General features: G+C 42.8%; 1 protein-coding gene across 4 annotated transcripts in view; it reads right to left on the bottom strand.

The window, feature by feature from the left end:
* Positions 1 to 27,671, bottom strand: part of NRG1 (neuregulin 1) — a 213,322-nt gene that overhangs the window by 1,392 nt on the left and 184,259 nt on the right. The window contains exons 7-14 of one of the 4 annotated variants that reach the window (XM_067553304.1): positions 27,109 to 27,167; positions 20,406 to 20,429; positions 14,599 to 14,701; positions 10,158 to 10,284; positions 9,438 to 9,568; positions 8,649 to 8,852; positions 3,089 to 3,564; positions 1,421 to 1,511 (exon numbers count right to left, since the gene is read on the bottom strand). In XM_067553304.1, coding sequence (XP_067409405.1) covers positions 1,421 to 1,511; positions 3,089 to 3,564; positions 8,649 to 8,852; positions 9,438 to 9,568; positions 10,158 to 10,284; positions 14,599 to 14,701; positions 20,406 to 20,429; positions 27,109 to 27,167 — 1,215 coding nt within the window. Of the gene's footprint in view, positions 1 to 1,420; positions 1,512 to 2,826; positions 3,565 to 8,648; positions 8,853 to 9,437; positions 9,569 to 10,157; positions 10,285 to 14,598; positions 14,702 to 20,405; positions 20,430 to 27,108; positions 27,168 to 27,671 lie in introns of those variants that run through there. The other 3 variants (XM_067553301.1, XM_067553302.1, XM_067553303.1) reach the window with 3 other exon arrangements.

The raw sequence follows: 27,671 nt of genomic DNA, 5'->3' as shown, positions 1-27,671 counted from the left end.
TGCAAGACGCCACATTCTGCTCTGTTACACTGGTGTCAATCCAGGGTAACTCTACTGACTTCACAAAGGTTTGGTTTTTGCTCCAAGCCTGGGATTTCCAAAGGAATTGGGCAGCCAACTCCTATTGACCACGTGTCTCTGAAAAGCCCAGCTTCAAGCTCTCCGGGCTCACGCTCTACTGTGCGTTACTCCACCTCTACACGGGGGTAGCTCTTTTGGCTTGCGACCTTGATAATGCTATAGGAGGAACGTAACGTATTTCCCCATGTGTCCCGCACGCGCCAGGCACAGACTGCCAGGTCATTCTTCCATTTTGTAGTGCTCCTCCGTTGATAATACTTTCAATGTTGTAAATAATATACTCAGCTTTCATGTGATTCCGCCCCCCATTAATCTGTGCCAAAACACAAAGGTCACCAAGGCATGGCATGGTTCAGTGGATGGGGGACTGAATGAGGACCCAGGCGAGCGGGGCTCATTTCCCAGCTGTGCAGCCTTGAGCAGATTGTTTCCCCTCCCACCCTTTGTCCCTTTTGGCTATCCATCCTTGTGACAGGGACTGGGTTGCGTTTTCAAGAGCCCTTAGGTAACTCAGGAGCACAAGTTGCATTAACAGTCAATCGGACTTGTGCTTCTAAATCACTTAGGCCGTTTTGAAAATCCCAGCCTCTTCTTCTTATTCTGTGTTTGGCAGTTCCTAGCAAAATGGGCCCCGGGCCTGTGTTTAGGCCGCTAGCCCTACTGCACTGCAAACTTATGAAATGAGTGCAAGGCATCCGGAATTTACACAGGGCCCTGGTTGTGTGGAGATGCAATACAGAGACACTGTTAAGCATAGTGAAAATACAGCAGTGCATGCAAAAGAAGAGGGAAAACTAAGAAGGAATCCGAGCCTTGGTAATGCATTCGGTAAAAACGTTGCCGTCTCCCATATGGCTTTTTAAAATGTGCAGCGCTATAAAAGCATGTCTGGGCCCACTGCTCGAGCTCTTCCACTGAAATTCACCTGCCATTTCTTTCACTTCCATCAGAAAGATTCTACCTTGTCATCTTGTCACTATTTTCCCAACTGTCCCAAGTTCTCATTCTGCTTGATCAGCTGGCTAAGTCCTCTCCTCTTGAAGAAAGGTTACGCCGACGCCATCCGGTTTGATGATACAATACTGTCGCTCCCTGCTTTCACTGAGAGTACTGAGCAACCACACAATAGGCCAGATTCTGCTTTTAGACCCTGAATGAGCAGTCCATCCCTGTTCAGCAAAGCATTTAAGCACGTGCTTAACTTTACTCATGTCCTACTGATGTCAATGGGACTTAAGCACATGCGATGGGACTTGAGTTTATGTGGTCCAAAGAGTAAATCAGGGCTCAAATTTTTGTTGTCCTGAAATAACTCCTATTTAGGGTCAGTAATACTTACAGAACTGATGTTCTCTTATTCATACTCCCCAGGGTCCATGCAGAACACTTGCTATTTACATCAGTCATGAGTCTGCGTTGTGCCAGCTGAACTTAAAATCAAAATCAAAGAAGAGGTGTCACCCCACTAAACTGATCAGAATTCAGTGCAAAAGAGGCGATTTGCTTCTGTCTGAAAGGGTGCAATTGCTCCAGTATTGATACCACACTTGTCTATTACCAGTCAAAGATTCTAATGGAATCACGGGTCACATGCACAAATACCCATGCACATTGTGGGGCTAATCAATGCAGCGTGCTTGTCTACAGAAATGGGCTTTTCCTAGAACTATTAAAAAAAACCAGGTCACCAGATATGAACTCTCAGAGATTCTTCAGCTCTGTCTTTCCCACCACAACTCCTTTTAACTACTCAGCAAATTGATTTGGCTGCGAGTCATTATTATGTACAGGGATGGCTCTCATTCGAATAGCAACTCCAAGAAGTCACAGAATAGTTATTGTTACAGGCTTGCTGTTTTTCCCCCCTCACTCTGCCCCTTTGGAAACAAAGAATAAATTGTCTATTAAAAATCAGCATTAAAAATACAAGTAAAAAATGGCTGCACTTTTATTAGTGGTATTTTGTTCCAGCTAGATCCTTTCCTTGTCTGGTTACAGATACCTGGTATATTTTCCCCAATAACTTAAACTAACAGAAATCTTGGGGGTTTTTTTTGTTGTAAAGTGCTGGGTCCACAGGTTCTGCTACCATGAACCCATTTTCTAAGGGATAACTAGGACGATTAATATCTGGAAAAAAATGGAATGACAGTTCCTACGGATTGCAAGCTGATTTCTGATTAATAATATATTTAGTTTAAAATCACAGTATTACTCTCTTTCTAATATGTAACATTATTTAATGCAGTTTTTGTTAACCTGCTGCCATTAATAGTAGCATGCTGTTCGATGTACCATTATTCCAGTCCCCAATGAAGCAAACCTCTTGGCTGGCGGAGAGCAGACAAAACTCATTTCAGACACGGAAAGCAAATAAAACCTCTTCTAGCAGAAAAGAGTATTTTTTGGTGGGTGTGCCGTCAGAGGGTTTTTTGATTGGGGGAAGCAAACAAAGGGCAATTCCTGCGACTCATACATCCATTTACCATAATGCAATGCACAAAAAAGCCCGGAGAACTGAAGGTTGGGAGCTTCTGCAAAATACTGTGAAACAGCAATTACTGCAACAGTAGAAACCTTGCTCTCAACATAACATAACATAAAGGCACCATTGATCTCTTTCTTGTTTTGAAATACTGTAAAAAACTGCTACATATGGCACATAACACATTTGTACACACATATATTTAATTTATAAAAGTTTCTCCCCCCCCTCCTGTTTTCTATTAGTGGAATTTGCTAAAATAAAATAAATTGTTTAATTTAAAGGTGGAATACTTCATTATATAAAATAAAGTTTTACATGTGAATCTATGTGTTTTGTTTATGTTTTATACAGCAATAGGGTCTTGATTAGCTATTACACTGGACAACCGGGCTTGTAATTCTTCCTGCGTGGAGAACCGGCTCGTTGGGTTAGTCCTGCAGTCAGCCAGTCGGTATGCAGTGGCTGGCTCTAGGCTGGCTGCCATGGGGTTCTGTATGGTCAGGAAAGGTGTATCCTCACCTATTCTTTCATCTTCTGTTTCACTCTCAGAGCTACTGCTCTCCGAGGTTGTGTCGGTGTCCACTTCCAATCTGGTGGAAATGTGGCCGTTGGGCTTTGTTCTTTTTGCCCTCCGGCTGCTGTCTAGTTTCTTTGGAGGCTCTTGTACTGGCTCATACTCCTGTGTGGTCTCATATTCCTCATCCTCTACTATCCTCAGAGGACTAGGTGGCGGACTGTTGTTCTCGTGGGCCGGGTTGTGGTGGAAGGAGTTGAACTGCTGAATGTGATGGTCATACTTCTCCCGCAACCGAGGTGGTGTCACCAGAAGCAGAGGCCTCTCCTCTTCTATAAAGGGACTGACCGCCATAGACGGGACAGATACAGTTAAGCTGGACACTGGTGGAGACATTTCTGAAGGGGGGGACTTCGGAGAACTTGGAGTGTGGAAATCGACAGGTGACATGCGAGCCGGGGTGGTCATAGCTGATACATACCTGAATAAGGACACATACAAAAAGGCCCATAAAGGTGGAGAAGGAACAAACATAAGCGAAAACATTAAGGAAGGCCTCCTTTGAGAGGAACAAATCATTGCCACATTATCCATGTCCCACATATTTGTGATGTCAAATGCGATACCCTTGGGAATAAAGGAATTCGTTTTCTACTGCATGCAATCGTTTATACGTATTTTTGCAGGTGCTTCCCTTGCACATGCCCACTGGAGGTTGCATGCATGCAAGCTGTTGATCCGGCATGTGCATGTAGCTGTCGCAGGCACAATCCTGGCATGCAGGTACGCTGGCAGTAGGGCGTGCACACTGCTTGTAATTTGGGCCATAACTGAAAAATGCAGCTGCCTTTCTCAATGCTCCCATCCTCAACGCACTTCAATACACTCTCGGTGTCATTAGCCACATGGCAGGTTAGCCTAGAACGCTTTTGTGATCGTGGGGAAATCGAGGGAAGAGATTAATTTGAGGAAACCAGAGGTGACTCAGAGACACTAAGGTCAGAAGAAACCAATATGATCATCCAGTCTGACCTCCTGCACAATGCAGGCCACAGAACCTCGCCCACCCACTCCTGTAATAAACCTCTAACCTCTGACTGAGTTATTGAAGTTCTCAAATCATGGTTTAAAGACTTCAAGGTACAGAGAATCCACCAGCAACTGACCTCTGCCCCATGCTACAGAGGAAGGTGAAAAAACACCAGGGCCTCTGCTGATCTGCCCTGGGGGAAAATTCCTTCCCGACACCAGATATGGCCATCAGCTAAACCCTGAGCATGTGGGCAAGACTCACCAGCCAGACATTAAGAAAGAATTCTCTGTAGTAACTCAGAACCCACCCATCTAACATCCCTTCATTGGCCATTGGCATATCTACCACCAGTAGTCAAAGATCAGGTGTATGGCTATTGAAAGAGCAGGGGAAGTATTTTCAGTTCTTTGGTGAATCCAGCAATGGAAGTTAGGGAGCAGGGGATGAAAGAAGCACAATGCAGTTGAAAGTGGTTTATAAAAACTACAGTGCCTGTTCTTCCAGGCAACATTTGCCCAGTGTCTGGGACTTAGGGGAATGAGCAGGGAAAAAGAACAAAACTGAGCAGAGCTGAGGCGGTCTGAAGCCTGATCCTGTGTACCTCTGGTAAAAACAGAGGGGCAAATTTTGCCACCTTTACTCGTGCTGAGTAGTTCTTTACTGTAAAAGTAGCTCCACACTGTCATTACTGTCTGATAGCACTGAGCTGGCTTTTAAACATGCAAAGTATCTTTTTAAAATAGCAGCTTTTCCTTCAGTGGAATCTGATCCTGATGCGGTCTTTTTTCAGGACACACCTACCCCTCTTGCACACACAATCAATCTCCTTGCCACTTGTGTGTGGGCATGAGGGGCCAGCCCCCTGACACAATCATCTGGCAACAGCTTCACAAATCAAAACACGGAGCATTTCCTGTCCCCTGTGTGGAAACAACAGCCGACACAAAGGACAGTTTGGCTCAGTGATAATGGCTCCTCTAGAGATTTTACTCAGCGTCCCTTGATATCTTTCTGGGGAAGCTAAGCAGTTGAAGGTGATTTCTATAAATGGAGCTACGCTGTCATGTCGGCAGCATTCCCTTAAAACTAAAGTCCTGCTGACTTTCCAACAAGACAGACATAGGACCACTGGTGTAAATCAAATGCAGCCCTTCTGCACTCGAAGAAGTCAGGCTAATTCACCCCAGCTGAAAGCTGAGATCTGGCTCAAAACATTTGATTGAAGGCAGTGTACAGAACGAAATTTTACATTGGTCAGTTTTGCCTGCTTCCCTTTATCTGAACTTCACTTGCTTGAATTTCAGTTGTATCCAAATTTCAGACATACCCAAGTGGTACGTCTTGCACAAATCCACTAAAATGAGTTATATGGCCACTGCTGATAAGCATGTTTTATTTTTGATCGGTGAATATTTATAGGAGTCTGAAATGATCAAAATCAATCTGAATCCAAATTTCTCACCCAAAGTCTGACTCAGTTCTGCATATTCCCCTTGATTAAACACAGCAGGTTAGTTGGAAGGAGGAAAAATTGGGTTAAACTCTCAGCTGTTGTAAACTGGTATAGCTCCATTGATTTCAGTGGGGCTATGCTGATTTATATCTGCCCACTCTTTCTAGGAAAAAATGAAAGCTGTAATCACTGGTGGCAATGAATCAGGTTGGTCACCATAAGCACAGAGAGGAATGAATAGGTCTGTGTCAAATAAAGAGAATAAAATCATTCCCTCTTTTCCCTTATATTCAGGAGCTCTCTATTCTATTCAAATCTTTATCTAGCTGCTGCTCAAGGAATTGATCCTTCCATCCAACACGCTGACATGTCTTGGTTGGGTTTACTGCTGTGGACAGGAAATGTAACTTAATTTGATTTACTTAAACTGGTGCAACGTTGTGTCTGGACTCACACATAGAGACACCCGGATGAAGCTCGATACATTTGTGAGTGGGATTATATAATGGGGTTACCTGTGACAGCAGGGGACTGGCGTCGATAACTGAGGAGGTCTTTTCCAGCTCTATGTCATATGTTCCCATGCCACTTATACTGATTTAGCACTGATTTAGCATGCACCTGTAGATTTACCAACATAAACTAAATTGACGTAATCCAGGTTTAAACTGAGAGAAGTGTGTCCACACCTAGAGTTGCACTGGCTTAACGAAACCTGTAGAAATCACTGTGTGTGTAGACCAGGCCTTAGGTCCAGCCACAGAGGCGGCTTCTCCAAGCTTCTCTGGTGTGAGATGCAGCAAGGATTTTCTTCTGAACACTAACTGGGTGCCCGGCAGCAGGTGTGAACTGCCGTCGTTCCATGGACTTCAATGGAGACAGACCAACGTACACTAGCAGAGGAACTAGTCCTCAACTTTTATTTAGCTTTCAAAGTAAAATTAAGAGGTGACTAAGGGAAACTGTAGAGATCAGAGCGCGGAAGGAATACATTCTTGATTCATTAACTCCCTGGGCAGTGAAGTCTTAGAGGAGAAGGTAATCTTATTTTAACAGGTTCTTTTATAGTTCCACCTCAGTTTTAATCTAGAGTTTCTCTCTCTCTCCCCATCTCCCAGGGAAATGTCTCTCATCTTCAGGGTTCACAATCAGATCAGACACAGGGTTGGGCCATCACTGACTGGTGATTTAGTGTAGAAATGCAGCCTGTTTTTCTCCCCGGAAGGTTATTTTCAGGCAATGCTATATTTGGAGAAGCGGTGCCCTCTGTCTCCTAGTTAGAATGAAAAGCTGTATACCCAAAAAGCCAGCTAATGTGTTATAATGCTGCCCAGAGTATCCTAGACACACCAGAAGGGCAGTGCGAACAACATCCTCTCCTCTCAACCAGATGATCAAATATGCTATCCTAATGACACTCTACAGGAACGTGGGAGTACAATCCATATGGCCCGTAGACAGTACAGGACGCAATATTTATGGCTATAGGCCCTGATCCAGCAAATCACTTAAGCGCATGCTTAACTTTACACACAAGTGGTCCCATCAATATTAAGACTACTCACATGATTAAAGTTAAGCATATGCTTAAGTGCTCTGCTGGATCACATGGCTGTTTACATGATTTGGGTGTTGCTAGAGGCTGCATTTCTTGGAAGCTAAATTCCAGGATAAAATTACAGGCAGTTTTCCCACAATAAAAGCACAGCTAGTAATGACTCAGCACTAGCCATGTTTTGCGTTCCTACATGCTATATTCGTATAGCTCATGGCTGCTATTAATGCTTCCCTATCTTAACCAGCTCCTCTCAATGTGTAAGAACCAATGCAGCATAGATGGTTTCTGCTGTCATTGCATATTCTACTTTTTTAATCATGAAAGCGTCTCCTACCCAACTCAAGAACTTCTTTGATTATGCTGATTTGGCTGCATTTTAGCTACCACAGAGAGGTAATTAAAATCCCGCTATGAATTCACAACACTCAGAGAGTTGGTCCAGGAATGTTTTTTTTCTCATTTTCCTCTGCTCCTGGTGGTCTGTAGGAAGTTTCCACCTGCATTCCTCCTTCGCTTCTCATTCCTTATATCCTAACCCAAAGAACTCTATGACCGCACTCAGTGTTAAATCAGAGCCGTCAATGAGGGCTTAAAGGGCAGAGGGGGATAACTGGTGCTAACAATGTATTCACAATTATTTTTAAAAGGTGCAAAGACAGCAATGTATAAAGGAAGGGTGTGTATTTGACAGTATGCCCCTCCCGACTCCATCATATGCCATTTGTCCTTTCCAATTGTAAGCTCTTTGAGGCAGGGACCCTGTCTCTGTACATGTTTGTATAATACAATGCCTCCCGCAACAGATCCTGACTGGAGCTTTCATTTGTCCCTGTAAAAACAACAAGAACAGCAGCAGTTCACAGGCATTGTAAATATTCGTTCACTTCTCCCTTTCGCCTGTCTCACTCCTGTAGCTATCTGTGCTGGCTCTCCAGTAGCACCAGTCATCCAACCTGGTTTCAGTTAGAGCCTTGCTTTCACTTGCAAACACACTTGGGGGAAATTTTCAAAAGCCCCTAAGGGGCTTAGGAGCAGAAATCCCACTGAAAGTCAAAGGGGCTTGTGTTCCGAAGGTCCAGAGGTGCTTATGAAAACCTCTCCCCTAGTGGATCAGTCAATTCCTCTCTTTATCTTCCTCTTTTGTCTCTGACAGACTCTGTAGGCTGCCTTACTTGTATGCAGGAAGCAACCGAAAAATGGAGCTAGGCAAAAGGTTCCCCCTCTGATCTCCTTTCCTAGCTTCATATGCAGTGGAAACCTCTGGCAAATTATTTCTGGTGGATCTTGTCCATATGTGAACTGCTGCCCAGTAGCCATAAGCCAGGACCAGAAGAGGAAGAAGGGAAGAAACACAATTGAGAGACCAAGGGAGCACCTTTCTGAATGAGGAGAAGCATTTCCTAAAGAAACAGAACTGCTAAGTTTTCTCTGTGGGCCTAAGGCACTAGGATTCACTCTGAATCTATTCAAGACCACCTTGCCCTGCCAGTTAGAGGGAGCACAATCAACGTATTGCAGTACCTTTCGCTGTGAGGCGAATCTCGGTAGGAGTCAGGAGTCTCTCTCGCACGTCTGGGGAAGCTGTTGCAATCTCGTGGACCTCCTATGCCGCTGAGGCGTCCTCGGGGTCCTGCCGGGCTTGTATGCCTGCTGTTCTCTACAGAAGAACTCACCAGCACCGAATGGCTTTCAGAGATAATGCTTTCAGTCTGACCATTACTCCAACTGGTGACGAGTTGGTGGGCAGGAGGGAAAGAGGAAAGAAAGAGCTTTTATTTTAAATTCAGAACAGGAGAAAGCAAACTAACTGAAGTTTCAAATGCGAGAGCAAAGGCTCCATTCAGCTCCGGATATGCCTGTTAAAATCCATACCAGTTTATGACGATAGAGGACCCTACTTTGTGTGAATTCTGCTGTCCTACATATGCCAAGATGGCTTTATTGCTGTGAATACCAGTGTGTGGTTCAGTCAGGGATGGAAAAGAGTTTTCCATTCACTATCTAGAGCTAGACTAAATGATCCCACAGTATCTACAACAATAAACAAAAGGCTTTTCCCTGATTTAGCAATTTGGGTCTATTAAAATTCACAGTCCCAGCAATGGAACTCCATACAGTCAACAGGGCTCTTGGTAAACTCCGAGGAAGATCACTGGTTTCAGTGGCATGATCTCAAGTACCATACATCTTTAGATTAAAACCCACAACCAGTGCATTTTTATGCATCTCCCTTTACGCAATGGTGGCCGAACTGACATTCAGCAGCCAGTTTCTCCTTAGGCAGGGATGGTTGTTGTCTCGTTCTGGTACCTATGGTTGGGCGTCTGGGTGACGGTGGTGGAGTGATGCGTTGTCGAGGTGTAGTGACTTGTGGAAAACGACGTCTCTGTCTCTCTCTCAATGACGTGTTCACTGGATATTACGTTTTTAGATACATACTGCTGAAGAAACAGACGTATCTCAGGTTTACATACAGGAATGTACAGCACATCCGCACACACACATTTTGCTCATATATCTATTTGGGGATCCAGGTGGGCATTACCCGTTCACCAGCCTTTGCTAGCTGGAAGAACAAGAAAATGGGTTTGTTCATAACCTGGGACTCCTGAACAAAAAGCATCATGATCTACCAACTGGCCATTAGGCTAGTCCACACCAGGAAGATTAAATATCCACTTGGTACATTATTTGTAGAGAAACATCTCCGAAGACATGCTTCCTTACAGTACTGTGGCTATGAGCTCTGAGTTTCTTCTACTAACATCTCAGCCTCTTGTTAGAATACCAGAGCTATCTAGTGACTAATATCCAATGTGCTTCTGAAATGGTTGTAGGTAAAATGCTCTGAATTTACCGTAAATTAGAACCATTTTAAAAAAAGGTTTCTCATAATCTCTTGATGGAGAAAATTCCCTATTCCTGGAAACTCTGGTCGTTAATTTCTAGCAGTTAGAAATGTAAGAGCTTTCAGATAAATGCTGCTGTGGCACTAAGAGGTTAAAGTTATGAATGGATTTCAAAACCTACATTTACCAGCTGGACGTTTTCTGGTGGTGGATTGGGATGGTGTGGCCCATTAGCCATGTTCACCATGTTATTCCGTTCAGAGCGAAGGCTCTGCCTAAGACGGTCATGCAACTTTTTCCGTTGCTTTCTGTATGTGAAAGAGGAAAATGGTTTTAATAGACAAAAGAAAGACAGCTGCACCTTTCAGCACGATAGAATCACCCACTGCCAACCCATTGCCGTTGGTGAGAGGGCTCCAAGCAATTCCTAACACCACGGTCATAAGCACTGCTGGAGCAGTTGGGATTTACAGAGCGGTGGAAGATTTGCATGGGAGAGAAGGGAGCTGCAGAGAGACCGGGAAAGGCGGGAGAGGAGGAGATCCACTTCCAAAACATACTCCTTTTCAGAAGCAGTTCTCCTCTGAAGATCAGATTGACAAGGTGACATTCCGGATCTGACAACCTGCTGAATTTTACATAGCTTGGTTTCCTTCCACTGTTCTGAGCTGCCATTCCTCATCACTAAGCAATTAAAACACGGTGCACTTGCTTCTGCCTTTGCATGTGAATACAATATAGTGGCATGCAAACTGCTCATGTGTTTGATAGCATTCTGCCCTGGACTGGGTGGACTCGCCACAAACTATTGATCTGTAACACATCGGTTGTATGGGTCTAGGATTCGAGTCAGGGAACACCCATGTTACCAACAACAGCTAATGCTTTGCACTGGCGGCGGCAGCAGATCATGTGCAAATACCACCCTGCTCAGAAGAGCAGCAACATGCACCCTGCAATGGTTGTTCACCAAGATCCCTCCAGTCCCGGACCTCTTCTGCCAGTCTTGCAGCCAGCAATGTGTTACTATGATGGCTTTTCTCTGTCAAGACAAGAGTTAGCCAGTGTTTTGTTCGGTGTGTTCTGTGACAATGCAGTGACAGAGCTTGCCATGGAAGTCTGCCCCCACCACCGAACTGTGTTCCCCAACACAAGCTTTCATGTAAAAAGATGGTTATCGTCTTTATGGTGGCAGAGGAAATCTTGAAAACATTAACGAAGTGCGAACTGGAAAAGTGAGGTCCGTGTAAGTGTGCAGACAGCCTGGCAGCTCTGAGAGTTGTGAATTGCCTCATTCATATAAACGACATGTTAACACTAAATCTAATAATCGCTGCATCCGTGTCAACACTGTGAACAGATTCACTGCTGATCGTTTTAATAAAAACATCCAACTTTCGTGCATCTGCCACAATCTCAAAATGCCTCGGACGCCTCTTCTTAGTGCACATCCTCAGTGTCCCCTGCCCAGCTGCTAAATCTTCCAGCTTCCCCCAGGAAAACTTCTATGGGCTAATAACAAGCGGTCGGGACCAAAATCTATAGCACACTGAGAACTGAAACTGTGGGGACAGTATAAAATGCACTGAATTTAATATCAAAACAAATAAGATCACAATTTCATACTTAATTTATAAATATCCTCCAGATTTGTTTGAAGCTACAGAAGAATTTCCACAATAGTACAGCACAACCCAGGGACTCGCGTGTAACATTGAGGTCCGGTTTACTGCAGAGTATATAGGGCCTTGGCTAGGGTAGCACTGAACATACTAAATTCCCCAAGTGCAGATATTTTGGCAGGATAAGATACTACAGGATATAGCCATGTTATTTCTAACCCACTTCAGAAAGCAAGGGAGGATATTCCAGGTTGCCAAAACAAGGAAAATAAAGATGTTGACGCCTCTTAAAAGATATTGCGGTCAAGGAAGCGTCAATGCAAAGAATGAATTACTCGACGCTGAGCATTAAACAATTTTTGCATGAATTATGGGAGGCTCAGCTTGGTTTTGTCATAATTTACTGCAGTGCTTTTCAACCTTTTTTCATTTGCGGACCCCTAAAAAATGTCAAGTGCAGTTGCGGACCCCTTTGGAAAACTTAGACATAGGCGGTCTGCGGACTGCAGGTTGAAAACCACTGATTTAGTGATTCCGCCCATACAGCACATATGCACGGGCAATGGTAGGAGTGTGTTTGTGCATGTGTGTGTGTGTATGTATAGTCCAATGAGGGAGGGGCTGTGGAAGGTATCCTTTAATGGCACACAAAGGGACACAAGCAACTATGCCCCGGTGATGTTCCATGGTCTGCATCGGCTGTAACTACACGGGCAGCTGCCATTATAGTTCACACATCGTTCCTGCTCCGTGGGGCTGCCCTAAAGCCTCCTGCTTCGCCACAGCAAGATCCTGTGGCACTCCTCCTCCTGCACTAGTGAGGGCAAGATGCTGCACAGGTTGCCTGGGTACACTGCAAATACAGCAGAGTCAGGAGATACGATTACTAACTAATTCCAGTGCCCAACACGTTAGGCAAATTATGGAACATGATTCAGGTCGCATCTACATTACAGCCTGGAACTGTCTTAGTGGATAGCTATGTGGTAACCAGGATCCTTGACTCAGCTGTATTTGAGATGTAGGTAGGTCCTAAACAGCTTAGATTCATAATTTATGGGCCAGATTCTCAGCTGATATAAGTGGCGTAGCTCCACTGAACTCAATGGAGTTCTGCCAATTTGCACCATGTGGGAATATGGTGCTATGAGTCTATGCTACTTTTAGCAATAAAGCAGTGTGCATTTTGCATATGTGTCATTCTTCTTGCATTTAAAGGACATTAACTAACTAAAAAGAAATTACAAAAGGAAACTGAGAGGAAAGAGTAATGGGAAACCTAATGTGCACATCCTACGTTCTGGGATGTCTCTTCATCTATTTAATTGCAGTGCAGAGAGAACACTTTTGAATTAAAGATTCAGTGTTAGATGTCATCTTAACACTCCATCAGCAGTGTCACTTGCAAAGACGCCCACACATTCCTAGATCTTTCTTTTTTATGTATTCTTTTCAAACCCATGTGGGGTTTTCCCTGGGTTTCACAACAGAAAAGATGTCTGTGGGGAAGCCCACTGAACATCTCCCAAATGCCAACACGACACCACTGCTGCATTTGGAGGGTTTAACCCAGTGGTGGACAATAATTTTTGCAGAGGGGCCACTCAACGAATTTTGATAAGTTGTTGCAGGCCGGGGCCACTTCTGGAAACTAAGCTGCCCGAATCTCCAGTTACCTTGGCAACTGGAACGGGCAGCTTATTGATTCTCGGCTGGTTGCTTCCCGAACTTTCTGCTTCCGGCCATGTGACCGGAAACTGGAAGTTTGGGTAGCGACCAGCCAAAAGCTGCCTGACACTCCAGGGTATCTTAAGCAGCGTGTTGGCAGCAGAAGCAATGGATTGGGTGGGCCGTATTTTGCCCACCCCAGTTTAACCCATCAGTCCTCTTTTCACACTCATCAAGTGCTTTAAAACCATTTTACAGGCCATTAACACCAGTTCCCAGTATCTCCAGCCCCTCCTGGTTTATAAGGACTGGTTTGGATTCCAGATTGCTTTAGGGGAACTCTGGAGAGGCATTTTAGGGTTAGAAGCCTGATTCAATTCCCACTGTCCATTGGTTTCACTGAGCTTTGGATCAAGCCCTAGAACAGCAAATGGATCATCTGCTTTGGGCAAACGTGGTAGACTTAGCAAACACAAAAAAAAGTATTGTAAGTACAGTCAGAAGAGTTTTATAAAAGCAGCTAAGGAATTTGACAGCACAAATCCCACTGACTTTCACTGGGGCTTGCTTCTAAATTCCTTACATTATCCCCACAATTTACAGAGACATTACAGAATTTAACAGCACATGTCTGTATTTACAACCATTTCAAATTCAATCCTTTAGCCTTTTGGATTTCCAGGTTCCTACTGCTGTTGATCTTCTTCTCAAATACTTACAAACTAGTCTGATCCTTTTACTTTTAGACGCCAATGCCCACATTATTAAAAAGCTGGGGTCTGTTGTCCCATCACGATTCCCATGGGAATTATGAACATGTGACAAAAAGGAATGGACAAATCAGTAAAGTTCGTTTGACTCACATTCTAATTGGGAGGATTAGTTAATTAATAAATGTTTGTAAAGCCCTTTGATATCATCCAAGATGTGATAGAAATGTGTGTATGTATCTATATACATATATATATGTATAAATTGCTCTTCTAATATCACAATAAAAGTAATATTATACTTTCAACTGATATTGAGTGAGATTTGTATACGCCAGTATTGAATCTGAGTGTACTGATTCCAATTTTGTCCCTTCCGTTCAAATTTAGATAAACACAGGTTGTGACTTTGCATGATGAAATCAACATGCCTACATACAGGTCATCCCATAGCAGTGGCGTGCATCACCATGCAAGCCGCCTATGGCAGGTTTCAGCCAGGCACTGACTCCCCCACAACTGGTCTATGGAGCTACTCATGGTAGTAAGCGCTCTGTGCAGCTGTGCGGGTTTGCAGGGTAAAGAAGCCCTTAGTGATATAAAAAGGAAGAGAAAAGTTTACTTGGTTTTGCAGTAGGCCACCACACACAAGATGCCAACCACAAGGAGGGCAATGCAGATGCCAGTTATGGTCAAAACCCTTTTCTGGTACAGTTCCTCTGCTTCTAGAAAGGGACAAAAACAGAGAAGATTACAAGATGCAGGCTGACGATTCAAGCAGATGCAGAGTGGACATGCTACATACCGCCATCTGGGATCACACAGTAAAACACACCCGGGATCACCACACATTTTGGGCAGAACTCGAGTGCAGGATCAGAGCTTAAGCTCTTAACACAATATCAGCAGCTAATCGGGTGCCGATAAAAAACAGCAAGTAAAATAAAAAAGGATACTTCTATTGTTAACTAGAACAATATCCAAAATCTGACTTTTAAAACAGACAAAAACTCAGCAGAAAATAAAAACACAATGCACTAAGATGATAATGTGAGTTGGAAAATGCTCTGGATGTTTTGCTCTTGCAAAGACAGCTGGAATAAAAGTTAATTCCCAGTCTCAGAAACAAATGTTTCTTTCTTCTTTTGTTTTATTTTAACATTCAATGTCATCCCTTCCCCCAACCCCCTCCCAAATCAATTTAAATCTCAGAGGTCTTTACAGGAGAAATTTCAGCGTATCCTTTTGCATTCGTAACATGAGGCTGGCTTGTAAGCGTATCACCAATGAAAATGAGACAAACGCTCAGAGGTCGTTAATGACTCTCAGCAAGTTGAGCCCATCCCCCCAAAATATGGGCGTACCACTTACTAGTGATGCACTGTATCAAAGAAACACTGTGATTACTTACATATCAAGATCTGCGTTAAAGGAATGGTCCTGGCGGGAGCCCGCTGAACAAAGCCTGTTAGACTTCACTTCATTCACATAGCTATTTCACCATTCTAAAGACATCATTAGCGCCAGTGATGTTTGGGTTTGCTCAGCCTCCACGTTCCATCATCGGTCCACACTTGGCAAAAGCGAGCATTGTATGGTGTAGCAGGGAAGTGTTATGCTTAGAACTTCGAACGGGAAACACAGAGGCCCAGGTCCTCAGAGAGATTTAAGTGCCTAACTCCCACTGAAATCAGTGGATCTGGGCCTAAATGAGGGTTGACTCAAGACGTGGCATTGTGAATTCAAACAGCTTCTCTCTCTGGGTGACTGAAATGGTCATCCAGATTGGGCTTTCTTAAATTTGGCACCGCTGTACGAACTAGTCCAAATTCCCCACAGCAATCGAGATAAGCGGCCCTAACAGGGACGAGGAACTTGGCGTTAAACCTGGCGGGACATCAGCTGGACAACAACTGGGAAACAGACATAAGGCTGATTTAGAAACAGAAAGAAGTGTAGCTCCTCACCATAGTGGGGATTGAGCCCTGGCGAAATGGATGTGGGATTTGAAGTCTGCTGGCCTGGATCCTATGGGGCAGTTGTAATTGGTGAGTCTGCCTTTGACCTCACTGGAGTAACCTAGGGGCATGGAAGACCACTGGTAGGCACACTACCAGGTAGGTTACTGTTAACCTGTCCTCTTATCCCCTCATGTGGGTTTGTGACAATATAGGTCTCCATTAGTGTCTCTTTAAACCCAGGGAGCTAAATTCTTCACTGTCTTACACCCCTTGCAAGCCCACTGATGTCAACAGAGCCGCAGGAGGCGTGGGACAGTGAAGCATTGCCCCCAGCACATTCATTGGTTATGACATGGCTAAAGCGAAGGATTAGCAACATGCGCGGGCGTGTTGTGGACTGCCTTGGGTGCCCAGTGCTGGAGTTAGGAAGAAATTTCCCATCATCGGGGCCTGGCTGTCCCTGGAAGGGTTATTCCCCTGAATGGCCTGCAGAGGTGGCTTGGTTTAGTTTTAAATTAGCTGATGGCACTGAAGTTCTCGGAAAGAAAGTTAGGTTCGTCAGAAAGTTTTTAGGAACCAACACGTGTGCTTTGGTGTCTATTCCTAGGCTAAGTTTTATAGTGATTGGCAACTGATCCATGTAGCTTAAGGGTATTGGTTGGATCCATTTCTGTGTCATGTGATCTGAGTTGAGGGGGAAAGTGAGGTGTCAGGGGACGGGGAGTGAGACTGGATGTAGGGATGGGCCTTACGGCCACGTCTCCGCAAAGGTCCTGATTTTTGACGTTGCAAAAGGGCCAGTTCAGGAACTTTGCTGGGGAGACTGAACTTCCTGGTGACAAAGATACATCACATTCATAACTTCTGGTGGGCCCGTTAGGCTACTGTTTAGAAATGGAAGAGGGTAGTTTATCTCCAGGTAGCAATCCTAAGTGCCATGGTAATACAATACATAAATCAGAATAATTTCCTGAGAACCTGTTAATTAACGTAAGAAATGTTGTGGCTGACCAGTCAAGCATAACCCTGTGTCTGTGTGTGCGCTGCCTACTGCACAACGGCAATGGCCATGCAACGGGGCACACAAAAGCTGCTCAGATATTGTGTGTCCTTCAAGCCCTGCCACTCTTGCAGACACTCGTTGTGTAAGGTAACTATGGAGTGCAAGTTTCAACGTGAATGGAGATTGTCCCAAAAGAAAAAAAAAAAAAAGAAAAAGGTACCTTCATTTCTTTGACACAATGCATCTTATCATGAAATGAACAATTCCTGCAAGCCAACCCCATTGTCAATCAAAACACCAGTAAACAGATCATGAACACCGTCAGACAAAATTAATAGCACTGAGTATTAACAGAGGGGAACGAAGAAGTCAGTTTGGTAAAACTAGAATGCTGCAAAATGGATTAAAGAACTCAAAATCCAAGAACAGGAAGTCAAAAGGGGGGGGGGGGGAGGGGAGCCCAAAACAAACATGACAGACAGAAAAAGACAGAAGGTGAAATACAGGGAAAGACGAGGTTATAAGATGAGGAGTCAACTGCAGGCCTGGCACAGCATGCTTGATACTAGAAAAAACAGAGTGAAGAAATGCTTGAAAAAAAGGTTGAAGCAGAGTCTGAAGGGATTTCTCATACAGCATAACTCCTAACCTACGCTAGTTAGAGGTTCCCGTGAAAGTACTTAGTGGTTAACCAAGCAAAAGGTGTTTTCTGATGGCACAATAAACCAACATACAGGAGAAGTGTGCTAAACACAACATATTCAATGGAAATTCAACATGATTTGAACTGCAATTTTGGTTTCATGTTATCAGACATTAGCATTATATATTTCCCCCCTAAATAAACCTGTTATATCAGTGTAAATCCAATTACTGTAACTCCAAAGGCGTCACTGAGGTTATTCCAGATTGACACTGATGGAACAGAAACTAGATTCTGCACTGGGATCTCTTTGCTAATGACGTTAGAGAAATTTTGGCTTGTTAGATGTACGGCGGCCTGTCCTGTGGTTGTCAGATGGTGTCTGTCATGCAGGACATGTCCATGGACACTGATGTGTGTGTACAAAGATGTATGAATGTTGCGCTGGCCGTCTGCAGCCTCCTCTGAAGTGTGAGTGTCAGTGCTTTGTGGGCACCAGAGAACACACACTAAGAGCCTGATTCTGAGTCGTGTAAAGGGGCCTGAGGGCAAATGAAAACCAGGCCCTAATTAAAAGTGGAGGAGACTGAAGGGCTGCAGCAGGGCTTACCCAAGCGGGTCTGATGGCCTGGGTGTGTACAGCTGAGTTGTTTAGTGACAGGGTTCTAGCCTAGTGAGCTAGTTTTCCTTCTAATCTGGGCCACTTCACTGTGGCTGGTCCCTGAGAATATGTGCTAACTGCTTATGGTAAGATACCAGTTTGATCTTGCATTTAGCTCTGAGTACCCTTCCAAGATCTGAGGAAGAGCTCTGTGTAGCTGGAGAGCTGGTCTCTCACCAGCAGAAGCTGGTCCAGGATATTCCGCCACTCACCTTGTCTCTCTATACCCTGAGTGCGACACAGCTAACTCTGACAGTGATTCCCACCCCTACGTTTATTGCTAGCGAGGCCCCGAGAGCAAACACTTCACGCTCTAGGGCCTTGGCTTTGCATCGTGCAGCCCCCAAAGGCAGGTAAATGAAATACTGCAGAACGGAAGAGACAACTGCAGTCTCTGCAGCCAGCAGCACCCAAAGGGGGTGAGATGGGAAGGTTCAGGTCATCAGCCTGTCTCCCCAATGCCAGCCTGCAGAGTGGCGAAGGCACAGCTGGGACAACACACTGCATGAACCAGCTATGCACATTTTGAGCCACAATCTTGGCTTACAAAAGCCCGTGCTCAACATCACCCCATGGCTCAGAGAGAGGGTGTGGGACCACAGAGATCTTTCTTGGTCAAATAACAGACGTAAAGATCCTCTGCTGGTGTAAAGTGGCATAGCTCCACTGACTTGAATGGAGCGACAGTAAGACATTGACCCGCCTTTCATATTCATCAGTTTGATTGGCATAACATTTACAGATTCATTTAATAATATTTTGCAGAACAAGAAATACGACGTGGAAGTGTTTTTTAAAATAACGTGGAAGAAGTTCAAAACAGCTTTGGGAAAAGCCTTGAGAGAAATATACGAGCAATGTGAATTTACAGATGGTTTTTCCTACTAAATATTGAAAAATCCTGTATATATTTGGTAGTTCTTCCTAAAGAATGCTAGGAAAATGCAAATCAGCTTAAAACTTAATCCAAATTGTGAAATATGTGTATGTCGTAAAGGGACCATTACTTACAAATTGCCCTAAACTATTCATAATTGCTAATGTACATGAACTTATTTTAAAGATTTTCCTCTAACAGCCATTTGTGAAATTTTAAAAGAAAGAATCATATCTCAACCAGTAGTTTTAAGTGCTTTAAAAAACTCTTTACTGATAGAGGTTTGTATATGAACTAAAGTTTGCAAGGCGGTCTGCATGGGATTTTAGCAAACAATTCACCATACATTATTGTAGTAATAGAGTTTCTTCCAGCCCAGCACAGTACCGTATGACCTAGTGCCAGACTTTTAAATGGTGCCAATGAGAGTTAGGCACCTTTAAAAGTCTGGCACTTTATTTGTCTAGTTCATATTTTTGTTAAGAAGTTTAGGAAATTCCAAATTATAATGAATTCAATCAAATTTAGCTTCATTTTAATAATCCAGCCAGTTCAAGAGAAGTTTTACCTCCTGCAAAACGTTAGTCAGATGAGCAAAGACTGCTCATATAAAGGGGTTGTAAGATCAGGCTCTAATCCTTATATTTATTGCATCATGGTGAAAATGGTACCTATTGTCAGTGCTTTTGCTCTTGCCCAGTTTGAATTTAGATAGATTGAGCCCAATTTGTAAACTGGAGTGTCTGAAGTTACGCTTGTAAACTCTTATTTAAGAATCTAAATACCTATTGCGGACAATTAAGGGTTGATTTAGGCACTTAAATATGGATTTAGGCACTCAACTTTACTTTGAAAACTGAGCTCAATATTGCTTATTTTGTTGCAGAATTTAAGTGGCTCTATTATATTATTGTCCTTTTTCAAAGACAGACTATTAGCCACTTTGCTTAAATAATTCAGTGGGCTTTTCCAAAACCCAGCCACACTAAAAGATCATAATGAATACCAATGTAACAAGTGTTCAAAGCCATCTAGCAGAATAGTGCATTATGGCGACTTCCAGGCTAATACAAATGAAGTCTGGAGATGTAAAGTGTCCTATGTTAATTAACGTTCTAGTGAGTTAATCACAACTAGAAAGTCGACAAAGGTTGATGTTATAGCTGTATGATCCCTTCTAAAGCATAAAGAAATTGGTTAGAAATTGAAGGGGGAGGTGGGGAGGAAGGTTTTAATCTCTCAGGCTCTAAAATCTGCAGGCTAAAAGGAATGATTGGTCCATACCCATAAATTCAATCCCAAGATGCTCTGCCAATGCAGAAAGTTGACAAAAAAGAAAGAAAAGGGAAAAAGTTTCAGAAAAGAGCAATACACCGTACTCAAAACAAATTACACACGGATATTACAGCTATTCTGTGTCCGCACACTGAAACAGGACAAGTGGCATGTGGTTGATGGGGCAGTGCTCAAATAAGCCTTTGTAGGCTCACGTGTCAATAACCATTGTTTTAAAGGTGTTACGCACCATGAATATGGCATCTGCAATGGCATAATGCAGTGATCATAGCCGTAGCTGTTAACCCTTAAAGATCTTACTGAGAAATAATGGGGATGTGGCTGGGGGGTGATGCTTGAAATAGTCAATTTTCCTGTCTGACAATTGTAGTACAGTATACGGAGCCCTTACATGGGGCTGAATTACCCCTGCTGGAGAAGGGATTCGTGGGACGCTTACCTCCAGTTTCTGAAAAAGGTGATTCTGGGAATGGGGAAACACAGCCATTCTTGTTACATGGGGGCAACTTCACGCTGATCATTATTATTTGGTTTGAGGGGAACAGCTAGAACTGATATCTTCAGCAGAACGGGCCCTTGTTAGCTTCCCCGCTGGCTTGAATCAGCGCAGCGCCAATGACTGCAATGGCATTCCACACCCATTTACACTAGCTGAGGATCTGACACATTCATTGTCCTTAGGCCATGCAATCCCTTGGCGGCCTGCCATGCATCCAAGGCAAAAACCCAGTCTTGCAGGAAGATGTTTGTGTGTAGGGTGGGGTGGGGGAGAGGTCACCCTGATAAGATCTATTGTCTAATCTAGCACTCCATAGCCAGCACCAGTGGGGAATGCAGATTTCTCTGTGGTTGCGTATTCTGGGAGACCCATGTAAGTTCCATGGGTGGAGGAGATTGTTTTCTTCTGGACAGAGACCACTGTTTGTAGAACTAAAAAATGCTGGATAAAAGCCCTAGCTCCATTGGCATCAATGGCAAAATTCCAATTGACTTCAATAAGACCAGGATTTCACCTACTCCGTGCTTTGGCTAACTGGGTTGCATAATGAAGCTGTAATCCATCCAAATCCAACAACATAGGTTTCTTTCCCCACTGGGCTACATTTAAGCCAGGTTAGCTCTGGCTTGCTATGTTTTTGTTTATGATGAAGTTTGGAATCTAACCCTAGTTTTTGAAGGAAGCAGATACTCAATTAGCTTATACATCTTGGCGAGAGTGAAGTGCACAATTCTTTCCCTGCCAATCAGTAACATTTTAAGGGTTAAAATGTTAAATTGGAATCCACCCAGATGTCTTTCTTAGGAGCCAGTACTACATGCCTACATGAACACTGCTAACGATACACATTAGTTGCACAGAAAGCTTGGTTAAGTCTTCAATAAAATTAGTGACATGCTCATGCATATATATTACCACATTTATGTTGTTTTATAGGTAAGACTGCTAAGCCCGGTTGTAGTTTAATTTCAACAGACATCATTCATATCATGCAACTTCTATCTCAAATAATTCAGTGGAAATAGATACTTAAAATGGGAATATACTCTGGCCCTAAGCCCTAAAAAGAAAACATGCTGAGGAAACATGCATCACTCATTCTGCTCTTAGACGGCATTCAGCTCTAATTTATCTTTGCTATTCATAGCTCCAGTCTCTTGTTTTGATTAAAAGAAATCAGAGTACCCCAACACTTTTCATTTGATAAAGAGCTTACTGCACTTTGCATCCCCTCCTATTTAATGTTGTTATCGGATATTCATTATATGCAATATGTTTCCGAATTGACTTTCTGCCCATGTGCTTTAAAAAGAAACACAAAGATTATTTTAAATAATTAAGTTCCACTGTAGATGTGATTTCATGTTGGAGAAACTTTAAAAAAAATAGTTTAAGGGTAAAATTTTCAAAAATGACGTAGGTGTCTAAGACCCATTTTTAAAAGTGGATTAGGGCCAGATTTTTAAAGGTATGTAGGTGTCTAGCACCCAGGGATTTTAATGGGAGTTAGGTGCCTAAATACCTTTAAAAATCTGGGCTTTAGGCACTTCATAGCGTACGTCCCATTGAATTTCAAAAGGATTTACACGCCTAAATTGCTTTTGAAAATTGGATTTAGATTCCTAAGGCATTTTAAAAATGTTTCCCTAAGTCTCATTTAAACTTCAGAAGACAGTCAATGTTCATTTTTGAGTGATCCTCCCCATCATACACATTTCATATAGTTTTATACCTTCCAGAGCACTGAGTAGGCAATTTAGATTGAAAGAAATGCAGCCTTTGACTTTAACCTTGGGATGAGATGAAAGATACAATTTTCAAATGCACCTAAATCCACTTAGGAACCCGAGTTCCATTAAACATCAGTAGGGATTTAGGAGCCTAAGTAACCTAAGCACTTTTGCAAATTTCACCTGAAAACTTCTAATACATCTGGAGCCAGTGGGGCTATTTTGGAAATCTGTATGATCTTAGAGTAACTCTACCCATTGCAAATTTCAAAACCTAAAATATAATTTATATGTAAAAACGGAAGTTACTGTACAGCAATCCCAGTGAGAGCTGTAGCTGTCACTACAGTATGTCAGGATTTACTCAGACATTGCCCATCATCCCCTGTAATTTACTGGCAGGACGGATCTCAAGGTTACATGACAGAAGAGTCTCATACTTTTCATGATCTATTATTCAACTATGAAAAATTATTCAACCATGAAAAAAAAATGATCAAAGCTAGTAAGCCAAAGGTAGTTAGGCTAGCATTGACCAGATTTACTAAGTGATGTGTATTGCAGGGCTTGCCTTCAGGAACACAGGTGTCTTTCCCACATTCTGTCCCTTAGTGTACACTCTAGTGTACACACACAAACACAAAAATAGACCATATATTCCCAGAGTGGCCGTACCGTACAATCTACTGTGAGACTGGCAATTAAACAGGCACCCATGCGTGGGGTTCTCAGGCCACCAGGGGCAGGATGAAAGGATAGACGCTTACCTGTGCCTATGCGCTAAAGCTACCTGTTGCATGCTGACTGAGTGCTGTGGATGTAACCTGAATCCCTGGAAAAAATATGTACACTAGTTCTGCACATGTTCCCTGCTGACCGTCTCCTGTCCTCCAGAAATCAACCTCCTCCCCATCTGGCAGGGCAGAGTAGTTTGACGGGGAAGAAAGATGACTGTACTTGGGTTTGCTGCTCTGGGCTCAGTTAAAGGATGCTACAGGGGTCCCCAGATTTTTCACAGTTTCCAAGGCCGGAAGGGACCATTGTGATCATCTGGTCTGACCTCCTGTATAACACAGGCCACAGAACTTCCCCAAACTATTCCCTGGAGCAGATCTTTAGAAAAACATCCAATCTCTGCTTGATCCGGACATGGGACATAGCACACTTACACCAGTTGTTAACTGTCACTCTTATAATCAATTGTGCATCTTATTCCCCTTCCCTCACGATGGTAGGAAATTTTGCCCACTTGCAATCCTGACGGTAAATATTGCAAGACAGGAAAATTGTCACTTGTCATCTTGCAGTGCCAGGCCCTTTAACCATGATAAAGCATGATCATGAACTGGGAAACAAATGGCCTTGGGTAACCTCAGTGGTGTAAAATGCTTCTTCAACTTTTCCCCCCTCTACTTACATATTTCCATTAAAGGAAGGGAAAACTATTAATAATGGGGGAATTGCCTTAACAAAGATATCTATCAAAATACCTTTCTTATTAATGCAGTCTGATTATTACAATATTTTTACAGAGGTATATTTTTGTAGGAACACCTGCATATGGTGGGTCCAATCCAGGGTTCCTTAGCTAGACAACCTCTTACTGGAGTAAACTGTGTAAGCTTAGGATGGGATTTTCAAAAGCACTCAGCATTGCCTTTGCTCGGCTTCCACTGACTGTCAAACCCCCGGGAGGCCAATGCTTTTAAATATCCCACCCTTTGAGTTGAATATTTACAGCTTACTTTTTATTAACAGAAAAATGACATCAGGATTTTAATAGCTAACCCATAGGTCTTTGTATGGAGCCCTGTTGAACCATCAGTTTCAAGGCAAACTTCCTTCTTGGAATCAACAAGAAAATCTGCTTGAAATTGGATAGTACTATGTAGCTCACGTTTTTCTTTCTCTCTTGGTGCTGGCCTTGTTTAACATCTGCTTGGCTATATGAGCTTGCCCGACTAAACTGAATTAAATCAGTTGCTCAGTGTATGTGGTCCAGAAAAATCTCTTGCCTTTCAGCCTCAGATATAATGTTAAATTCTTCTGATCAGGCAAAGTTCCCTTTTTAATCATATGGCCTGATCTATACTTGGTTGTAAAAAAATAATTTAAAAAAAATCATAAATGCTGCTTTATTGATTTTTCTGGTTAAATATAAATGTGCTCTCCCTGGATTCCTTCCAGAAGCATCATTTTAAGTGCCTGTGGAAGGTGCTAGAATAAAATAAAATAGGTTGGATTTTCAAAGTATCTCAAGATAGGTAGTTAGGGGCTCTGCACACACCCACTGAATTTCAACGAGGTTGTCAAAGGTACTAGGTGATTTAAAGACAGGAGTCCCATTGACTTTTAATGCGCTTGTGTGCCTCAATTCCTCCCAGGATGTCTACACAGAAAAAAAGCCCCGCAACAGGAAGTCTCAAAGCCCAGGTGAATTGACTTGGGCTCATGCTACAGGCTGGGGCTGACAGCTGGGCTTCGAGACCCTTTCCTGGTGCTGGATTTCAGAACCTGGGCTCCAGCCTGAGTGGGAAGCCGACATTGCTATTTTCAGCTCTGGAAGCGCAAGCTCCACAAGCCCAAGTGAGTTGATCTTGGCTCTGAGACTCGCTGCCGCTGTGCTGTGTGTGTGTGGGTTTTTTTGTTTTGCAGTGTAGACATACTGCACGCATAGGTGCCTAATCCCCATAGGGGGTTAGGAGGATCTGGATCTTAGGTGCTTTTGAAAATCACAGCCTGGGAACCTGCCACCCGAAGTCCAGTTTAAAAATCCCAAGCATTAAAAAAAAAAAAGAGAGAAAAAACCATAGGGATGGTCTAGATAATACTTAGCCTGCCATGAGTGCAGGAGACTGGACTAGATGACCTCTTGAGGTCCCTTCCAGTTCTAGGTTTCTAAATATATATTTTTTCTGGGTGGAAAAAATGAACTTGCAGTTCATGTCTGAGTCTCCTAGGGTTCTCCATCTGAATTAATTTGGGAAAAGCCTAACTTAGCCTTTATACCACTTTATTTTATAAATGTTCTTCTAACACTTGTTGAAAGCCTAGAACATTTATTTTTCAAAATAATAAAGTCATATCCCTAATTAGAAATCTAATAATCAGGTAACAAAAGCAATGCACAGCCTACGCCGGTATTTTAGCCTTTTGATCTATACGTGAACGAGACATTTTAAAAATAACTCGCACTAATAAACCTTTTAAAACTTAGGATAAAATATATACTAGAATGCTGTGTAGTCTGATCTCCTGCCACTGACCTGGGGATTTGCAAGGGTAACTCCCATGACAGACAATATGAATTATGTATGCACATTCTTCCTTCATTGATGTAAAAGAAGACCTATGCCTCTATTAGGGCTCCAAAATGTCCAGTGTGTGCTAACAGCTTTTTAGCCTATGTACTAATGGAAATCTAAACGGAGCAAGCATACAGTCTCCGAAATCTTTCAATGCAAGTGAGTGATCCATCAAAAAATAGTTCATATAGAACTGCTTTTACAGCATAGTGCAGTGGGATGCCAGCAAAAATTAATTATGAATAGTGAATGCACATTAAAAATGTAAAAGCCAGGCAATTTCCCTCTACTTTACATCTGACTTTGTTATGTCTGAAGGCACACAATAAATATGCAACATACTTTACACTTTCTGCTATTAAATAATAATGAGAGGAAGCTTATGCAACTATGTCTCTAAGGCCCCGATCCTGCAGGCTGTTTCATGTGGGCAGATGTGTGTGTGTGTGTGTGTGTGTGTAGGTGTGTGTGTGTGTGTGTGTAGTGCTCCAAAGGGGCCTACATGGCACATTTCTTCAGTTATTTACTCTGGCTCTGAAATACTTGATCTTTTGCACCTGTCCCCCATAAATAAGAAATGTCAAGCACCATCATTTATGTCCCTCCCCCTTCTCTTTTTTCATGTAATTTTCTTCCTACTGAAATGTAAAATGTTTGGATAATAAAATGTTAAAAAGCTCTCACTCCTGTTTGAGTGTGTTCATTTGATACACCGGGAGCGTGTAAATTGTCTTTACCTTTTATTTTCCAAGGCAATTTAAGTATATCCCTTTTTTTCTAACGGAACTTTGTTCATAAAGATTTTAGAAACAGAACGCTGTTTCAGTGCTGTGATTAATTTCTTTTAGCAAATAAAAAGTGAGACTTTTAATGTACTTCACTTGTCAGCTACAACTCCATATGACATAATTCAATATTAATTTCAGAATGCTCCTAAGTCTCAAATGCCCAAAACCTCAGTGCCAACAAATCCAACAGAGTACCGCAATTGCTTTTGTTATCATTTTCATGCAACAGGCAGAGGCAATCAATATTAGGCCTAAGGCAATAAAGCTAGTTACAGGTAAAAAAAATCTGAGGAAAGATACAGCGACAAGAAAGCAGCACTGACTGAGCATGCTCCTATCAAGGCAGAGACAGAAAGGAAGTGGACGTACTGTAGAAACTGGCCATTACGTAGTTTTGGCAGCGATCACCAGTAAATTCATTTGGGCACCTGAGAGGAAAAACAAAAAAATGGTAGAGAAAACAGAGAAAAGAGAAGAGGTGAATATACACTAAGAAAGAAGCTCCTTCGGTGTGAACTGATTTGACTTGGTGAGTTCACCTTCAGAAACTGAATCTTGGTTTAGCGTGTCAAAGTGGCTCAAGATGTTGAGAGCAGCCCACTTGCTTTGCAGACGCCAAAAACCAATCCAGATCAAAGTATATTTCAGGATGCGATAAATTCACCATTCCAAATTTCCAAATCTCTTTTGCAATGTACTGTTCGCAAGGCGGCTAGGAAATGAAATCTGTACAACATTCATCTCAGCCTACATATTCCTTTAGAGTAACACTTTAGAGCACTTCACCAACCAAGAAAGTTGGCAGAGTGAAACACCAACAACAAAAATTCTGTAAAGGACGAAAAGGCTCCAGTTAAAAATCACACAAACTAGAAACATTTTTGATGCTGATAATGCCATGGTGTACAGATTAAAGCTTAAGAGAATCAAGC

Source organism: Emydura macquarii, unplaced genomic scaffold (assembly GCF_026122565.2).
Source record: "Emydura macquarii macquarii isolate MOO-44397 ecotype Brisbane River unplaced genomic scaffold, CSIRO-AGI_Emac_v2 contig_1451, whole genome shotgun sequence".
In the NCBI taxonomy this organism is placed as follows: domain Eukaryota; kingdom Metazoa; phylum Chordata; order Testudines; family Chelidae; genus Emydura; species Emydura macquarii.
Note: the sequence above shows the minus strand (reverse complement) of the source record. Positions and strands in the feature narration are given on the sequence as shown.